The sequence below is a fragment of the Falco rusticolus genome, chromosome 3 (genome assembly GCF_015220075.1).
Source record: "Falco rusticolus isolate bFalRus1 chromosome 3, bFalRus1.pri, whole genome shotgun sequence".
Classification (NCBI taxonomy): domain Eukaryota; kingdom Metazoa; phylum Chordata; class Aves; order Falconiformes; family Falconidae; genus Falco; species Falco rusticolus.
In genome coordinates, this window is record NC_051189.1 from 41,544,831 (window position 1) to 41,563,608 (window position 18,778).

General features: G+C 38.5%; 1 protein-coding gene across 1 annotated transcript in view; it reads right to left on the bottom strand.

The window, feature by feature from the left end:
• Nucleotides 1–6,148: 6,148 nt before the first annotated feature.
• The window catches only part of C3H8orf34 (chromosome 3 C8orf34 homolog), a 166,933-nt gene continuing 154,303 nt past the window's right edge, over nucleotides 6,149–18,778 (bottom strand). Inside the window, exons 13-14 of the mRNA XM_037382037.1 lie at nucleotides 18,581–18,674; nucleotides 6,149–7,161 (exon numbers count right to left, since the gene is read on the bottom strand). Of these exons, the coding sequence (XP_037237934.1) occupies nucleotides 7,154–7,161; nucleotides 18,581–18,674 (102 nt within the window). The 3' untranslated portion in view covers nucleotides 6,149–7,153. The remainder of the gene's footprint in view (nucleotides 7,162–18,580; nucleotides 18,675–18,778) is intronic.

The window sequence follows — 18,778 nt, forward strand, 5'->3', positions numbered from 1 at the left end:
CTGCTGGAAACAGCAACAAGGATGCAAATGATCCCTCAGTACACCAAGAGGACGCAGCTGGTGGGAGGCTGCTCTCTGCTAGGACAATTTTGCACACCAAAGAAGAGAACGCCCCAGGTTAAAAAGACAACAGGGCAACATCATTTGGATATGATGCTTTTCACAGTTCAGAAAGAAGCTGGCTTTCTGAACACAGAATTTTTTAATGCTGTAAATAACAGATGACCATTCCAATGGATGTAGCAGACACTGTGTCATGGAAGTGAATACCACATACACAAAAGTTAATACTAACAGTTCCTCTGTATCAGTAAGTTCAGCATAAAACTTTATCTCAGTGTCTTTATTATAATAGACCAATGTATAGCATTTTATAACTAGACTAAGCATAGAGTTGGAAAGCATCATGGGTCAGGTAAACAGTTCAACCAAAAACATGACACCACATGACCACTGGAGGTTGAAGTCAAGCAAAAATCCATGTCAATATCCCACATTCCCTGTAAAGCTTATTCCTTGGTGTTTGTAATGTCTTATTGCATCTCTCTGAAGAGATGAGGACCACTTTGCATGGGACTTGTCAAGGTTTTCAGATTTCTGAATCACTAGTGAAGACAGAACTGATATTAAAAGTATTATGAATAATTGTTGAAGTGTATCTTATCTACTTGAATGTGATTCCAGTGGAATGGAGTAGAGACAAAGATACTGTATATTTTTTAGATTTAGATCATGCTCCCAATAAATGATTATGACCACAGATACTTGGTGTAGATACAAGAATAAAAATGTCCACAGCCCTGAATTTATTATCTTATACTTTTAAAATCTACACAGTACAGCATTTACTTTTCTTAAATGAGTTAACCTTCTGACATGTCTGAAAGCTGAAAAATCAAGTGTTCCAGCATTTGAATATGGTATTATTCTCTAAACATTTAGCATACAGATCAAGTGACAGAAGATGATGTTTAATTTGTCATACTGTTAATTGATTGCTTTTAAAGGGAAATAGTGGCTGCACAACTCTATCTGGAGTTTTGGCTACATTTTTACCTGAAGAATTTTAGTTGTCTTTTAAATAGCTTACTGTCTTTGCATAGAGCAGGCACAGAATTATGGATGAGGTTGATGCTACAGCCTCTCCCAGAAGACCTATGCATCACAGTACCCCAGGCAAGCCCATCAGATGTTTTCAACACGTCCTCATAGGAAAATATTTTAAAATCTGTAAGATCTGTGTCCAGATGAAAAGTCAATAACAGATAACGTGTTCTGGACACAGAAATGTAGCATCACCTGGGGGGATAGGAAGTTAGAAGTGGCTTTGGAATCTCAGCTAAAGGGCCCCACACTTTATTAAACCTGGAGTTGTGAGTGTGTAGGTGTTGGATTACATACATCAATAGGAAGAGAATAATTTCTGGAGGCACTTTATGAAGAGATTTTGAATTATGGTACTCATCAGGCCCCAGGGAACACTTTGGCAAGGTTTTGAAATGCACTCATGAATTCCTCATGCACTTTTTGGAGACAGCTACAATGACTGAGGCACGGAGGTTCAAATGACCCTTTGCTATTTCATCACCTGTGATTTCCAGTGTAAAAGCAGGGCTTCTCAGAGCAGCAACATGTGCACCCTGTAGAGCATGAGTCCTTGCTGTCAGTGGCTGACACATCTCATGGCCTGTAACAATGTTTCTTCAGTAACTGGCTGTAACTCTGGGGTGAAATCCTGGCCACATTTACAACATTGAAAAAATTCAAAAGTTTTTACAGGACCAGTAATTCATTCTGTTGCTTTGAGTGGCATTTGAATTCAATGTTATCTGAACTGAAACAAGATGCAAACAATTCAGGTGTGAAGAACGTATGCAAGGGAAAAAAGATATTGCTCTGAGAAACAACTGTCAAGCAAAAGTACAAGCACTCAGGTATATGATTTGCTAAAAATAAGAAGAGGGATTCTTCATCTCCAGACATTCCCAGAACAGAATAGACAAACATGTCAGAAATGGTTTAGCTGCAGTTATGCTGCCTCAGGATTATCAACTAAATGGTATCCGGAGGGCCTTCCCAGCCCCATTTCCAACTATGCCGCCTCTGTAGACAAAGACGGGTACGTTTCTGGGAGAGCAGGTCTCTGGTGAGAGTAAGCAGCTCAGCATTCAAGTCACAAGAGGAACTATTTATGTTTGCTCTCCTGTGGTGTCTCTTTAGAGATGTGCTGTAGCTGGGTTTGGTGGGCAAAAAGGAAGTTCCTTTTGTCTCTTTCACGGTTCAGAACAATATTCTGTCACTATGCTTCAAAAGAAGCTCCATGAACCTACAGATCAATGAAGACATTGGTTCAGTGATTCTACTTAATTGTTTCAGAACTAGAAGCATTTTCCAGGAATGGCTGAAAACTAATTGAAGAAAAATAATGTGCAGTTCAAATCTAATACAGATACCATTTATACATAAAGACACTAGTTGGAGAGTGTGTCAAATTTTATGGTCAACCTCTTCTGGAATGGCAGCTGGCATAATATTAATCACTAAAGCACTGCCATCTTCCAACAACAGAGATATATATGAGGCTTCATAGATAAAACTCTAGTTTTCAATAAAGTGAAATGTATACATTTGTACTGTGCTTGTGTAAGTGAAAACACCACTAGACTTGGCGCATTGAACTGAACTTCAGGTCAATACAGTGTGTTCAGTTGATGATGCACCTTGACAGGTTTACAGCTGTTATAAACTCCTATGGGAAGTACTTATTAAATCTGCTCCATGTCTATGGCAGATGAGCCACAGAAAAGACTGCCTGTACTATCCAAAGGAAAGAAAAAGAAAAAAAATCTATTAAACAGGATTCTCTCTGACTATGCTTCAGTCTTATATAACATCAGGAAAGTAACCAAAGTCATAAGGAACAGTCATGTCAGAATTCTAACTTATAAAGATGTGTGTTCTTTTAACCAGGTACTTGGTAAAAAGTAAAACTAATTTGACTAATATTTCAGCAATACACCATTAAGTAAGCTAATGCTGTCACAGCAGTGATCTGTTCAAACTTTACTGGATTAGACCTCAGCTTTTGCACTCTCAGCTAAAACTGTAAAAGGCAAAAATACCTACAAAACTAGGTACTTGCATTGCTTAACTAGCTGCTGTCTAACCCAAAGTAGAAATCAGGACCAAAAGTGAATGGGCATGAAACTTCCATAAGTACAGGAAGAGCTACTTGCCTCTGAAAGCAGATGTTAGCACATCTTTTTTTTTTGTTGGGAAGCTGCCTGAAACTACTCATATAAAGCTACTAAAAGCATGGTAACTTCATGGTTAGCTTACTTGCTGCTGAGAAGTCCAGGTTGCTATCCCAGGGGAATTTTTCTGTATTTTACATGAATAGCTCATTGGATTAAATGTAAAGCATGTCTACATATAGCCAAAGCAATGAACAAATAGTGTCACGTACATGCATGTGAGTTGGCTTTCATTTAGTTCATATCTCTATGAATTTAGTTCTTTCCATATATTTTTCCTGCATTCTACCTAGTTAGTAAGTGACACATAGACATCTGAAGCAATACTCCAGGAAGCAGGAAACATGCTTTCCTCCCTCTTTTGTAATTACTGACTCAGAAGAAAGAGACTTAAGACTGTGAGTAAAGCCATATTTTTAGGAAGCATATTCCCACAGGGCCAGAAGCTTTTGTTAATACTGTATGTGCACAGTCCATCTGGTTGTTATGTAAGTGTTTTTAAATTATTGCTTAAGTTTTCAAGATAAGGAATTGCTCAGAGAAATCTTTCACTTGGTAACATTTTAAAAAATCGTTTCATTTTAATACTTTCTGCAAATAAAATTTCTTTCCCATTTCTCCCTCAGCCACACCAACAAATCCTAGAGCTAGACAGGCGTAGCAAGAAGTCACTCTTTCAAATCTGCCAAATGATGAAGTTACTCGATATGAGTAGTACAAAAGGAAACCTACTCGTGAGTTTGTGTTACTGAATGAAGAGAGATACATTAAAGCTGCTTTTAAGATTATCCAGATAAAGTATCAGGGGTGTGAAGATCTTAAAAGGAAGCGGCAGAAAGTCATACAGCAATAAAAGCAGTTTTATCATAAATTGGCCTTTGAAAGAAAGACAGCTGCTTGTTAGACAAGCTACATGTTTTTATACACTGAGATACATTTGTATTATTTCCATTAACAATTACTACAAAGAATACTATGTCCTCACATTGAGTTAGTAAATGCTTTTAAAAACTAAGATCTAAACATTTGGCTAAGAAAAATTTATCTGTTTTTCATGGCTCTTTTTCCATCAACTGAATAGCAGTAACTGAATAGCACCAGCAATGACCCATGAAGTACCTTTCTGAAAAGCACTAAATCTGCTCAGTTCCATGCAACTAGAGGCAAGCACATTTCTTCATAGCTTACACTGAACTTTTTGTGATGACTTTGAAGTGCTTGGTGCAGAGTTAAAAACAAAACAATAAACCCCCACCTCGATACTTTTGCCAAACTAGAGCAGCACCAACAAGAACCTCTGCAGCTGACTCTCAATTCATTAGGCACCATGGCAGCAGAGTTTATTCCTTAAGCAACCAACAAATGGAAGCTGTGTCCTGAAGCCAAAAAGGTCAAAGAGAAAATGAGTAAGGCTTCCTGCAGCTCAAAGGTGAAAACAAGTTTATCACACATGCCTTCAGCATGGCCTTCCCAGCTGCTGTTTATATTCCCCAGCCCCCCAAGCCCAGCTGCTTGTTGCCTATTACGTGCATCTCGGCTCCTCCTTGGAGTTGTCCTGACTTGTTACGCTCCATTGCCAGCTTGTTCACAGTCAGGGTACCAGGTGGCTGCTCTTCTATGATGGCAGCAGTGGTTGCCGGGCTGACTGCTCCTATCAGCCAAGACTGCTTGCCACATGCTTTAGGGGGAGTAGTGCCAATGACAAGTGTTAAAAAATCATGACATCATGTCTAAAACATGAGAACTAAAACAATAAAAAAAAAAACAAACGGGAATTTTTGCATGTTTTAGTGTGAAAATTAAGTAAAATTTTCATGGTTTTATCTTTCACCCTTCAGCTTTTAGAAAGTGCCCCTGAAAAATAACATTGTTCCGGCCAGTCCCAAGAACAGCCAGATCTCAGAAGCCTGAGACTTCACAGTTTTTACAACTGGGACCACTCAAGAGTGAAGCAATCTATCACACTTTGAGACACTTGCATACGACTCATACTTGCTAAATTGCTAATTGTTTTAATGAACGTTGGCGGTATGCACTGCATCTGTAACTGAAAAGTTTTTTGCTCTCTGAAGACCAGAAGCAGGATTGATATCCTGCCTTCTTGTATAAAGCTTGCGTTGTGTTTCTTCACATCTAATCAAAATACAAACCCAGACATGTCCCTGACCTCTCTGAACTACCCAGCCAGAATTGTCTTCAAGTTCTTAGACATGCAAGAACTTCCAGAATTAAGATGCTGCCAAATTCTAATTTCTTTCTCATCTTGTTGTGGGCAATCTTAGTTCCACTGAAGTCAATGAGATTTTCCCCAGGAATTAAATATGGTCATAATTTCAGCCAGTAATGGCACAAAGCAGAAAGAATGGAGCTTAACAGATGTTCAGTGAAGCAGGTGGAAGGAGAAATAAAGGCACACCTACTTTACATTTTTCAGTAGTGTCAAGGTAAAATATGAAATGCAAGCCACTGAGGGCAAATAAAACCCATGAAAAGGAGGTATTAGTTTCACAAGAATGCTTTACTGAGCACAACTGACTCAATAGAGCGTATCAGTAATAATATACTCTCCTATATGCAAATGAGTCTTCAAGTATACTGCAAATACACACGGCATAACAGATTTTCTTTATTGATGACGAATTAATGAAGTCTCTTGCTGAAATGAACTCCCAGGGACTATTCCTGTGGGGTTCCAGCCCACTAAACGTTTTACATATAGGAAGTCTACACTATGATGATATATATATATAGCAAGTACTCGTTTGTCACGATGTTAGCTTCCACTTGCTCATGACTAAGACAGACCACACGTTTTCTGTGTATTTACCACTGTATGTTTGTGAGAGCAAAAAAAGTTCACGCTATGAAACATTCATGACAGACAGTTCATTTTTATTTCTTAAACAAATAGATGGTTTGTTATACTGTATTTTTTTAATAGTTGCAAGCAATTTCATTATATCATTGTGTCCGAGATACAGGAACCAAGCGTACATAATTGAAGACAAAGGAAACTGAGAACACACTTGACAGAATTAACAGGTAAATGAAATCAGTAAATGCAACTGCCACATCCCTTCATTTGATGTCTGTGGAAAAGCATCTTCTAAAGTTCCAAGCACACAGCACATACCAGTTAGCTTACTTTAAACAGCAAATTTGTTTCAGTAATCCATATGGGTAACTAATGCTTTATCATAGATATGATATTCCTTTAGGTGCTTTATTTTTGCATGCATGCTCCATTCCTTATTGATATGTTCCCTTTTTAACAGAGTCTTTATTTGTGTTAAAGATCAAAGTAGATAAACTCAATACAAAGCTATGTGGCAAGGGCAACACCTGTTTCTGCTACCCACACACACACTCATTCACTCGCTCCCCCTTCTGACCTCTCTCTGCAGGTGACTATGAGTGAACAGCTAGTTCTCTGTGAGACCTGAATGGGACATACACATTGGCAGATGTGGGCAAATACTTTCATGTTTATTAATCTAAAAAAGAGTAAAGATTACAAAAATATAAGAGGTAGAAAACCTTAGACAAGTTAAAATACATAAAATCTCTAGGTAAAGTTTATTTTGGTCAGGCAGAGTTTAGTTTATCAAACGTCAATCCAAAATAACAGGGGTATGAACTAAACAAAAACATTATTGTAACTTTACACTAAAAGGTGACAGTTACCCTTCTTTCTTAAGGCCACTGTACCACAGCAAATACTCTGATTCAGTGCATTACAGCATCCACATATCAGAGTGGTTCCACTTATGTACTGCTGATACTAGAAAAATAACTTTATTTAAAATTATTATGTATAAACTAAAGCAAATTTTCAGGTGTAGTTTTGATCACCATACTTTTTGTTTTAATTAAACTGTTCTTCAACAATCCCACTGATTTCACAAACCTGTGAAATCAAACAGAAAAACACAGAAATTAGGGCTAAAATTTAATGTACAGAAAAACAGGGTAAAAGGGAAAATTAATCCTTCATTGTGTTTGTATTTTGTAGGAGTTTTCCATAATGCTGAATTCACAGTTAAATAAGCAACATTGATCAGTATTTTGATGAATCCTGGTTCCTTTTCATTTCTAAAACACCCAGAAGCAAATCACAGTTTCTTTAGTTATATTATTTGTTGCCATTATTCAGTGTTTTGGAAGGGGTTTCTGCTGCTTCTTTTTCAATAGTAGTAATAGACTACAAAAAATTACCAGTGTTTCAAAAAGAATCAAACAGAATAAACGACTGTGATGCATCAGCTAAACTGAGATAGCAATGTTTTATTTTCTGATTGTGTTCAGGTTGAAAAGCTTCCCCAAAGCAAAACAGAAATTTAGCTTTTACAAATATTTACATATGCATATTGAAATATATTGTTTTGCAAATGTTGCTGACTGTAACACAACCTGCCCCCCACCCCTGACAGTGTTTGTAAAAGACGTGATGCTGTAACTGGACCTATTACACAAATCCAGTCAGAGAATCAGGGTTATAAACAGGAAATAAACACCACAACCACGTTTAATTACACAGCTGAATGCATAAAGGTCCACATGTTACCTTAGAAGCCTTCATCCTGCCATTTTTAAACCCTGAAGGAAATCAGGCACAGCAGTTTCACATTTAATCACTTCTTTTGAACATATAAATATGCAAGCCCGCTTTGGGAGATTAAAGAAACTTGGCAGGAACAAACTATTCCCATTATCATCTCCAGCTAATCAATTAAATACGATTGGAACAAGACCTTTAAGTTTCACTTTGCCAGGTGATAAGCCTGGACTTTATATCTGATACTGTACTGATGTTCAACAGAGCAAGGTACATACCATGAAAACTTCTGCATCACAACAGAGAAAAAAAAAAATACAGCCTAGGAAATCTTAGCAACAGTTCTTATCTTTTATTAACCTTACATGTATTTTTTTGTCATTTACACCTAATGTTTAACAACTGTTTTCTGTAGAGGCACTTCATTTAGCAGATATTCAAGCACTGTCACAGTTTGATCTTTTAAGTAATAGATTTGTCTTAAGGGTTGAAAAAGAACAGCAAATACATGTAAGCTTGTTTCATTTGAAGATTCTTCTCATGACTGCTACGCACAAAACTCCAGGGACTGTGGTCTTCTTAGCTACAGAAGGAAATGGGATGCCAGCCAGAAAATATATTCCGTGCTACCCCATATGCATTATAGAATTCTTGACTGATGAGAAATAGTATTAGCAAGATCAAATTAACTTTCAGCTGCCATGAGATACAGAAGCACCAAGGTGGAAATGCAAGAGATGAAGGACACTCTGAAGGAGTGATGGGACTCAGTGTACCTGTCTCAGTCCCCTAGTAAGACATATCTCTAACTGCCCTCTGCAGTCCCTTTGTTTCTCTTCTTACTTCAGAGAGCAAATAGCTTGGACTAGACTCTCTCACTTCTATACAGGCAAAAGTAGGTGAGAGGACTTGTACCCTGACAGGCTGATTTCTCCAGTATAAAAAGGAATGACAATAACTTAGAAGTAGCAAATAGAAGCAGGAAGACCCCGCTGACTTGGGGAAAATAACTGGAAAAACTACGGCCATTTTAAATTTAGTGAAATCACACCTGAAAGAAATCCAGATAGACATTAGAATTTCAGCGCAGACTCCTGACACACTTTAGAAACATTAACTGGTGATTTCTCATACCTTTGCTGTCAGTTAACACATTTTATCATCCCACTTTGCAGTTCAGGGCAACAAGACATGGAGAAAACAAGTGTGGCCAGATCCTGCTGTAACATTCACATTGGCACCATGCATTGCCAAACAAGATTTAACCAAAATGAACAGAAGTCACATATCACGGATGAACCCTCCTCTCTTATCCCTCTCTCCCAGTCTCCACATTCATGGATTTTCTCCCTGACAAGGTCAAGAACAGTCACCGTAATCATGCCACAAAATCTTAACCTTTTCCATTACAGAGCTTTTCCTACTTGAATGTGAAATCTTTCCTCTTCATGACAAAAGAGAAATTTCTACAGTTTTGGCTTAGAATAAATTTCGTCCTTGTAAAACACATTTACAGCAACAGGATAATAAGGAGTGTTAAATTTTTTTTAGAGCCTGGAGAATACTGGGCCAAAGGAAGAAAATACATCTGTCACAGATCCTTCAGCTCCTGGTCATTTTTGTACTCTAGGATTACAGTCCAGCATTCTACATTTTTTCTGGTTTCTGCAGCAATCTGGACCCTCTTCTGAATCAGTCAGTTGTGGAGCCAAAAACCTTTCAAGGCTTTATTTAACCCAAGGGGATGTACTCCCTGCTTGATATTCCCTGGGTCTTGCACGTCATGGAGTCATCTGCAGTCAAACAAATTGAGTGGAAAGTAGGTATAGAACATGACAAATGTGCTTTGGTAGTACTTCTGGGCTACTTCGTCCTCTTTCTTCACTGCCATAAACGACTACACAAGGCACTGGTGAAAGATGACTGTGTTTGATAGCTCTTGAAAAAAAGTTGGGACAATTAAATGGAATAAAAAGCACACATAGTTTTGCAGCAAGATATTCTTGGCCTGTAGTGAAAGAACTCAGCCAGCATGGCAAGTGAAAGAATCAAGGAAGGCATAAAAGAATGAGCCCATCAGCATAATTTGGTCCCCACTCTTTCCAATGGTCTGTACTATGAAGGACACACCAAATGGCCAGTTCCTTCCAACTGCAAAGTCTGGACAGTAGTCCTCCAGTCGAACAGCTCACTGATATGCTCCTCAAAGGCCAGATGCAGTTCCATAGGATGACTGCACCTCACAGTTTTCATAGGGTTGTAGTCACTTGTCTTTAGAGTAAAACACCAGGGGTATTGCTTCATGAGTATTTTGGGGTTGAAAGGCCAGCTGAAGCAGTTTCAGCTCACCACTGCCAGACTCTCCATAGCTCCTCCCGATTCACGCAGCACAAATGTTAGGCAGCCACAGGGTTGAGCAACAACACAGGACTGAATTATCTGAATAAAATTCTAATAAAGCTTAGTACAGTTTTTTAGCGATTGATTATCTGTTGAATTTACCTATATATCTATCCAGAGTGGTTTATACAAGGCATAGAACTCCATGGAATTAAAAAATTAAGGAGGACAGCCAATATTTTTTTTTTCCTGAAAGCTTAGAACTCTCCTTGCAAATGTTTTTCAAATTAAAGAAAAAAGAAGTCTTTTAAAAGCAAAATATATTTACATCACTGCTATTATATACGCTGCCATTTAATACTGGACATTCACATAGATAAAATTAGCATGAACATATTCTATGCTTTGAAATCTACAGACTTCTATGACTAAAGTTTAACAGTATTTTATTAATAACTGTTATGGTCAATATTAATCTAAACTGTCATATCTTATAATTCCCAGGTATAGGTATTTCGATCACTAAGGACAGCCATTACTTTATTCAGAGGCACTCTGCTTTCTCAAGTAAATTATATATTCTAAGGACTAAATCATGGTAATAAAAACAAGTGGGGTGGGGTGGAGCTTTGCAGTTTTAAATCACTAGGATAAACCTTAGAATAAAAATTAAAAAAATGCATTTACATGTACATACATTTATGCACATTTTCAAGGGTTTGTAAGAAAACAGGTAGCATCAATGTAGAATCATGATCATTATGTCATGAGCATCTTTATCAATGTCTAACATGTAGTGTCCAGGAAACCAACTGAAACTGCACATCCAGCCTGTTCTTTATGAATGCCTAAGTACATTCATACATACCAAGACAAAAAACCCTGCTGTCATCATCTAGTTTGACCTCTGACATACCTGTACAGAGCCCGCATATACCTGTATAGACCCCATAGAATATCCCGTTGGATTATCTACCATCTGTCATTATGAAAGCCCTATCACCCCTTGTGTTAAGAACTCCAAGTTCACCGCCTCCCTCAACTTTTGCTTACAATGCTTAAGGCTCCTCGTTGCTAGGACATAGCATTTAATTTCCTTTGTCACAGTCTGATGAGTTGAATCTTTTTTATTTAAATGACTACCTACAGATACCAAGTCATCTCCGAGGTCCCTAGTTGAATGTCTTTAGGTGAGCCGAACTCCTAACAGGACTTCCCAAACCCTAGGTTGTTTTTAATCACCTTCTGAAAGCTCTCAAGTAATTCCAACCTTTCTTAACGTCAAGACATGAAAACCACAGTTTTTTATTGGTATGACGTGGAATAATCACTTTGCTACTTAAATTTTTAGGCATTCAAGGCATGGTCTACTCTTCTTTGTGACGCTGAGAGCTCACTCTGAGATGATCTTCCATGATCATCCTAAAGCCATTAGGTCACTGCTTTCCAGGATAAAGCCTCATTATTCTGCAACAGAGACAGATATGTTTCTCTGGTGCCAGATAAATTTCATTTGGTTCGAATACATTTCATCTGGTTATAATAAAGTGCATTTTACTGGAATGTAGCCATTACACCAGGGGATTTATATCATTTAATATCTTCAACTTGTCCTTCCCACCAATTATGCAAACCTGTAAGACCCTAATGAGCCCCATTCATCTACATCTTCCCATTAGAAACTCTAGTTTTTGATTCCTCAGTGAGCCAGCTTTTAATTTACCTAATGTGTGCCCTGATAATTCTCTATGCCATTTTAAAAATTACAGTGTCATTTTTTATTACATGAAATGTCTTTGGGAATCCAAGTTTACCATAATAATGCAAGTTGCAGGAAAGATATCCTTAGGTTTGGAATCTGTACTGAAAACAGCTTTCTGCACTGAAACAATTTTGAGAATTTTTTTCTTCACTGCAATGGAAAATTCCTTCTTCCTCCCAAATACTTAGTTCAATGTGAACTTTTCCAAGATGAATCCAAATATTTAATGGCAGTTTTGGATTTAAGCACATCCATTCCAAAAAAAGGAATCTTGAGTCTAGTTGCAGTTTTCCCTAGCTGTATTTGAATTCTCCCATCACTATCCAACAGTCATCTAACTTCTGGCAGAATTAATATCAATCTCTACTTTTGTATCACCATCTATAAATAATTAAATCCAAGCAGCCAAGCTTCCATGCTAGAAAATTGTTTTCTCTCCTTTCCAGACTACAACAGCAGCTTCAGCTATGGGTGTTACAAGACCATCCAGCCAAGACCATCCAATAGGCCTGGAAAAATTATCTTTACAGGAACACAATCCTTACTGGTATCCCATTTCTGAAGTGGACACAGAACTGTCTCAAGCTAAATACCTAGCTAAGCCACTGGTAGGCAGAATGACAGACAATGTATCTTACTTGTCCACACCGGAGAAATTTGGAAAATTACTCGTACTCCAAGCAGACAAAAGCTTTATGACACTCCTCAGAAAGGTTATTTGGGGTGGGGAGATACTACTTTTTTACTCCAGTTTGTATTACCACTCTTAAAATATTAAGTAAAAGAAAAATACCAATATTTTTTTCCAGAAGTTACATGAATTTGGAAGCGTAAGTGTCCCAGCAGTTCAACCCAGATTCACTTCTTAGACAAAAACTGCATATTTATAGTAAATTTCCTATTCACTGGGAAAAATTTCCAACTACAAATATCATGTTCTTATTAACCAGACGTATAATTGACCATTATATTTGAACAATGCCTCATAACTACCCTACTCCCTACAGAAACCAAATCTAGCCTTGCCCTAAACTCATACCCACTGAAAGAGATGTTTCCAGTACTGCTATACTACATCAGAGTAGAAGACAAGTAAAAACAGCTGAATCTGACTCACAGAAATAGATTGTGTTTGTACTAATGTCATAAAGGTTGTAATCAACAGTTGCTGCTCTAAGCCTGATTCTGTCATTCTTACTCATATACTGAGTAGTATCTCACTCTAGCAAAAGGAAACTTTCACAGCAGAAACATATTCCAGCAGTAAACTCCTCCTTATCAACGCTGATCAAGCAATTTTCCAAACCTTTGGAACACTTATTTTCATAAGGAAGAAAAAGTAACTGTTAAGCCATGTGAATTTGCTCAGTGTAAGGAATTTTACCCACAGACAATTATTGAACAGTTTGGAATTTTACTGGAACACAGTCTGAATTTCTTGATGTTACAAAATACTGTTTTTCATTCTTTGGGTCTTTTTCCTAGGTGGACATTTGTGCTGAATGGGAAAATGAAGGTTTTCCTCAAAAGCTGTTGAAGTCAGCAGCAGACTGTCTTTCACTGCGGAGTTTCAAGACCAGTGCAAGAGCAAATGCAGTGCAAAACCTACATTTCCCCAACAATCAGCTTTGATTTATCAGCAGAAGGCCTTTCTCTGCAAACCTCAGATGAGTTTGTAGATGCATAGTGGAAAAACATTCAAGCTTCTTGCCACAGGTCAGCAGGTGAGAGTTCAGGCCTTTTCCCAGATCAGCCAAACTAGAAATGAGCACCTAGTGCTCCTGTTGGCAGGATGAAGTTAGAGTGAAGTGATAGTAGCCACACCACTTGGTGTGCCACTGACTACAGAAACTGGCAAGCCTTAAGCAGATTAGGGAGGGCAAAGGAATGTATATATGTATATATACATAGATACATATTTAATGTGGATTACCCAAGCAGCAAGTTCATTAAGAGTTTACGTCATTCACCTATCATGTACACCTGCCAAACGGACTGACTTCAGGTAGGGATCTTCTACTGACCGAGGCTATGAGACCTGGTGAAAACTGCTTGGTGGGCTACTTCTTAAGTTAGGCACCCAAGAAAGCGGACTCAGGGTTTGGGGCAGTAAATCGATGCCAGGACTACAGAGAGTAGGTAAAATTACACCAAAAGACTGTCTTTTCAAGGTTCTTGGAAGGTAGTGATGCATCAGGAATTTCCAACCAGCAGTCTTTGTAGGACCTGTTCTCAAGGGAAAATTAAAGCTGGCTCTTGCCAGTTCCCTGCAAGGCCAAATTTCTACTCATAAAAGCTGGCCAAGAAATGCTCTGGTAGTTGTAGGTGAGCTTTTCTGTTCCCTTGCATCAGTACCCCATAAAGAATAATATTTTTGCCAGTTCAAAGAACTTCCACCAAACTGAAGTACTGTGGAAGCAGTAAATATTTTCTCCAGATCCCTCCTCTTTCCAAGAATAATCTCTATGCATCCTCTGAAAACTCTTTGAAGAGAATCCACACACAAACTACTACCAGTAATAACAGAGAACTCTGTCTTCAGAATGACAGCTGAGGGGGAAGACATATGAGCTCCTGTCTACAGGCTTTTTAGTGACACTAAAATAAAAAAAGAACTACAAACTCTTGATTTTGGATCATATTGCCTTGGCCATTTTCACTTCTCTTTGCTCAGTGTGTACAGAGCATCAAATCTAGCAAGCAGAAGAAATTTAATTACTAAATCATACTAGTTCTTAAAAAAGCATGCATTGGTTCCTAGTTTTTAATAATAAAATTTACATTATAAGAGCAAATAATTACACACCTCTCTCTCTGACATACAGCCACAAATTTAATAAAGCACATAAAGGGGAAATAGAGGTTATAATAAAAAAAATCAACAGTGCTTCTTAAAAATGTTTTTCTTTCATTCTTTAACATAACTAATCTTTAAAGCTGTAATCATTTATACTCTTTTATGTGAGTACCTATTTGATTTCAAATTTTTTCATAATTGGTATGAAGCTTTAAAAATTACAACATCTAGTTATCTTTGGATCTTGCTGATAAGGATAAAATTTTAAAAAGCTGTCAGAGAGCCTGAAGGATTTGGAAAGTAAAGTCTGATTTACAAGAACTGAGAACCCAGATCTCATTTCCAACAGACAAGATGCGCGTTGTCGTATCTGTATGCAAATGATGTTTGTTGGGAGATGCCAAAGTGACCCAATTCTGTTCAGCTATCATAGGCTCTGAAAATAGCCTCTTTAAATTCTTACATCTGACTACATTTGAAACGGCTACCCCAAAACCGTTTTTCTTTTTTTCTTGCAGAACATGAACCAGAAGGTATTAATTTAAAAGAACTCAAGGTGACTCACATAGCTTTTCTTTTTGCACTTTGTTTTCCCACTACCAAAAACTAGCTTTACACCTGGCTGCTATTATCTCAAAGTAGTCAAAGAATGTGGTAAATATTATCCACATATAATTTATTAAAAGCCGAGTCAAAGAACAGGTGTTGCTATTGTAAAGATTAATTTTGCAGCTCTTCTGCTCAAACTCATAAATTACGAACTCCTGGCCCCCTCAACACTAAATCACATACACAACATCCACACAGATTTATTAACTTTAGGGTGAAAAATGATGTGCAATCTTGCCAGCTGCTCTGCCTATAAGCACTGATATCAGCAAGTATGCCAAGCCCCTCACCGACTCTTCACTTTACAACTAGCAATTGGCAGCTTCTTTTTGTCAGCAGTGGCAGTTCTGCACTTTCTGCTTGCCAATGACACAAGCATGTAACCTCAGATGGGGATGATAACATTATTTTAACAGCATTTATCATTATTAGATTTCAGATACAGAAAGTATTACTTTGATCACACATTTTTGTTCTACTCCTTTAGCTGTAACAGTAGTAACATTGACCTGCTCTAAAGGGTGCAGCAGTTAACTACACCGCAGTTAACCGCACAGTCAACCTGTGTTCACAAAGGGAAAGCCCTGGTTAATTAAGCTCATATCCTTCTATAAGGTCACCTGGCTAATGAATGAAGGCAAGATGGTGGATATAGTTTTTCTGGATTTCAGTAAGGCTTTTGATGCTGTTCCTCACAGCATCCTTCTGGAAAAATTGCCCAGCTGTGAGATGTGCAGGTTCATGGTGCACTGGGTGAAGAACTGGCTTAAGGGCAGAGCTCACAGGGTTGTAATGAATGGGGCTGCATCAGGCTGGTGACTATTCACCAGCAGTGTTCCTCAGCATTCAGTTCTAGGGCCAGTCCCGTTCAATACATTTATCAATGATCTGGATGCAGGAGTTGAATGCACCATTAACAAGTTTGCTGATGATACCGAACTGGGAGGTGCTGCTGACTCTCTTGAAGGAAAAGAGGCCTTGCACAGGGATCTAGAGAGATTGGAGCGTTGGGCTGTGATTAATGGGATGAAATGTAGCAAGTGCAAATGCCAGATCCTCCACCTAGGATGGAGTAACGCTGGGCACAAGCACAAATTGGGAGGAGTAGCTGGAGAGCAGTTCTGTAGAAAGGGATCCGGGGCTGCTGGTCGAGAGCAGGCTCAGCATGAGTCAGCAGCGTGCCCTGGCAGCCAAGAGGGCAGACCGCGTTCTGGGGTGCATCAAACACAGTATAACCGGCCGGTCAAAAAGTCAGCACTGGTGCAGCCTCACCGTGAATACAGTGTGCGGTTGTGGACACCCGAGTTTAAGGATGTGAATGCGTCCAGAGAAAGGCAACAAAGCTGGTGAAAGGGTTGGAAGGAGGAGTGGCTAAGGATTTTGAGTTTGTCTAGTTTGGAGAAAAGCAGGCTGAGTGGTGATGTCATTGCTCTCTACAGCTTCCTGAGGAGGGGAAGTGGAGAGGGAGGTGCTGGTCTCTTCTCCCTGGTGTCCAGTAATAGGACATGTGGGAATGGTTGGAAGTTGCATCAGGTGAGGTTTAGACTGGACATTAGGAAGCATTTGTTTACCAAGAGGGTGGTCAAACACTGGAACAGACTTCCTAGAGAGGTGTTTGATGTCCCAAACCTGTCAGTGTTTGAGGCATGTGGCAATGCCCTTAACAATATGCTTGAACTCTTGGTCAGAAAGTACAGCTACCTTCTTTCCTTCCTCTGTTCTTGGTACCATCAGATCCAGAAAAAAAAAAGTATTATTAGTTAGGCAACTATCATCTCTACTGATCTGGTGATAGGACCAAAATTTTTGTCAGTTACTACTCTCTTACACTGGGCAGTGACAATGATCTGCTGGGATTATTGGAATCTTACAGTACAGGATCTTGGATGCTCAGAAGTCCCCACACCCAGGCAATGCAGGTACAGCAGCTATAAAAGAACCATGCTGTGCATCTGATGTGTTCTGAAGCATCAGTCTACCTGATCACATAATCAGCCCCAGTCTATGTGTGCACAGCCAGTCCTACCAATGTTTGTGGGATTGTAAATTCATTACAGAAAATACAGAGGAAAATTCACATGCACAGAGAAGGCATGTACCAGGCTCTCCCTTTGGCCTCCTAAGGTGAGCTTCAGCCCAAAGTCAGGTAGAAGGTTCGGGTGCAAGTCAAACTGGACTTACTGGCTTTGGACTAAAATCAGCTGGACACACAGAACTTCATTGCAGCACTGTACTGGTGTTAAAAAACTGGCACATGCTCTTCAGTATCTCACTGTGTAAACTGAAATTTCATAGTCAAACCCCAAGCTATGTATGGTTTTGTGAAACTGGTATATGAATAGAAAACTCTTAATTTTTTTAATGTGGCACAATTTAAAAATCTATTCTATTTATCTGGCATGATTTTTATTATTCATTAATCCCTTACCCAACTGTTCCATTCTGTAATAAAATTGGCCTTTTCTTATTTTAACTCTGCATGTTTAAAGAAGTTTTAGTAGAATATATTAAATTTTCTAAACATGCTGATTAAATCATCTGTTCAAGTATATCACCTAAAATGTGTTGGGAAATAGTGTGTATATTCTGCCTTGCATACACGAATCTACAGCGAATTAAAAAAGAAAATGCAAAGCATTTAATATTTTCAGCAAGATAGAACTTGCTACAGTTTGCATGTATTACAATTTATAGCATGTTACTTGTTGTTACTTGTTCTGTCAATTAGGTTATGATCCTGCTGACCCCCTTGCTTTCATGATAAGACAACTGCTTCAAAGAGTACAGGATATTAGGGATTACTTGTGTGATTAAGAATTTTTTTTTTCATACAGTAGAGGAATTCAAAAGAACACAGGTAAACCAGAGAGAATGGAGTCACAGGCCTGAGGAGGAAGGCTCTACTTTTCAGAGCTACTGCGGGTTTTTTTGCTGGTCAATACAGATTTACTAAACAGAGTATCTATTTCAACTTCATGCTACTTCCATGGAACGGATGCTTTAACACATCAGGACAAATTGTTTAATTTAGTTAAGTAAACTGGGGTCTCTGATCATTTCGTCATTGTTCAGTGACCGTTAGAAAACTTATGTAAATCAATCCTAAAAAGTTCAGCCCTCAAACAAATGATTAATTGGTATTTATAAGAAAAGCTCCTGTGAGCAGGCATAAACGTCATAGAATTTGTAGTCATACTGTCTGAAGAAGAGAAGTTAGTTTGAGGGTTTTTGACATATTATCTGGTCCTAACAAATATACTTACATTTGTCTTGGTCAGCTTCCATTCCTTCACTCTCTGTGTCACTTGGCAATATCCAAGGCTGATGAGCAAGCTGAAGCTGTTGTAAGAATTCATCCTGCCACAAAGAGATCTATTTTAGATAAAATGACAGAGAATGGTCTATATCAACGCAGACTGTAGCAGACACTCTAGCCTCACTTAACCTGAGAGGAGAAAGCC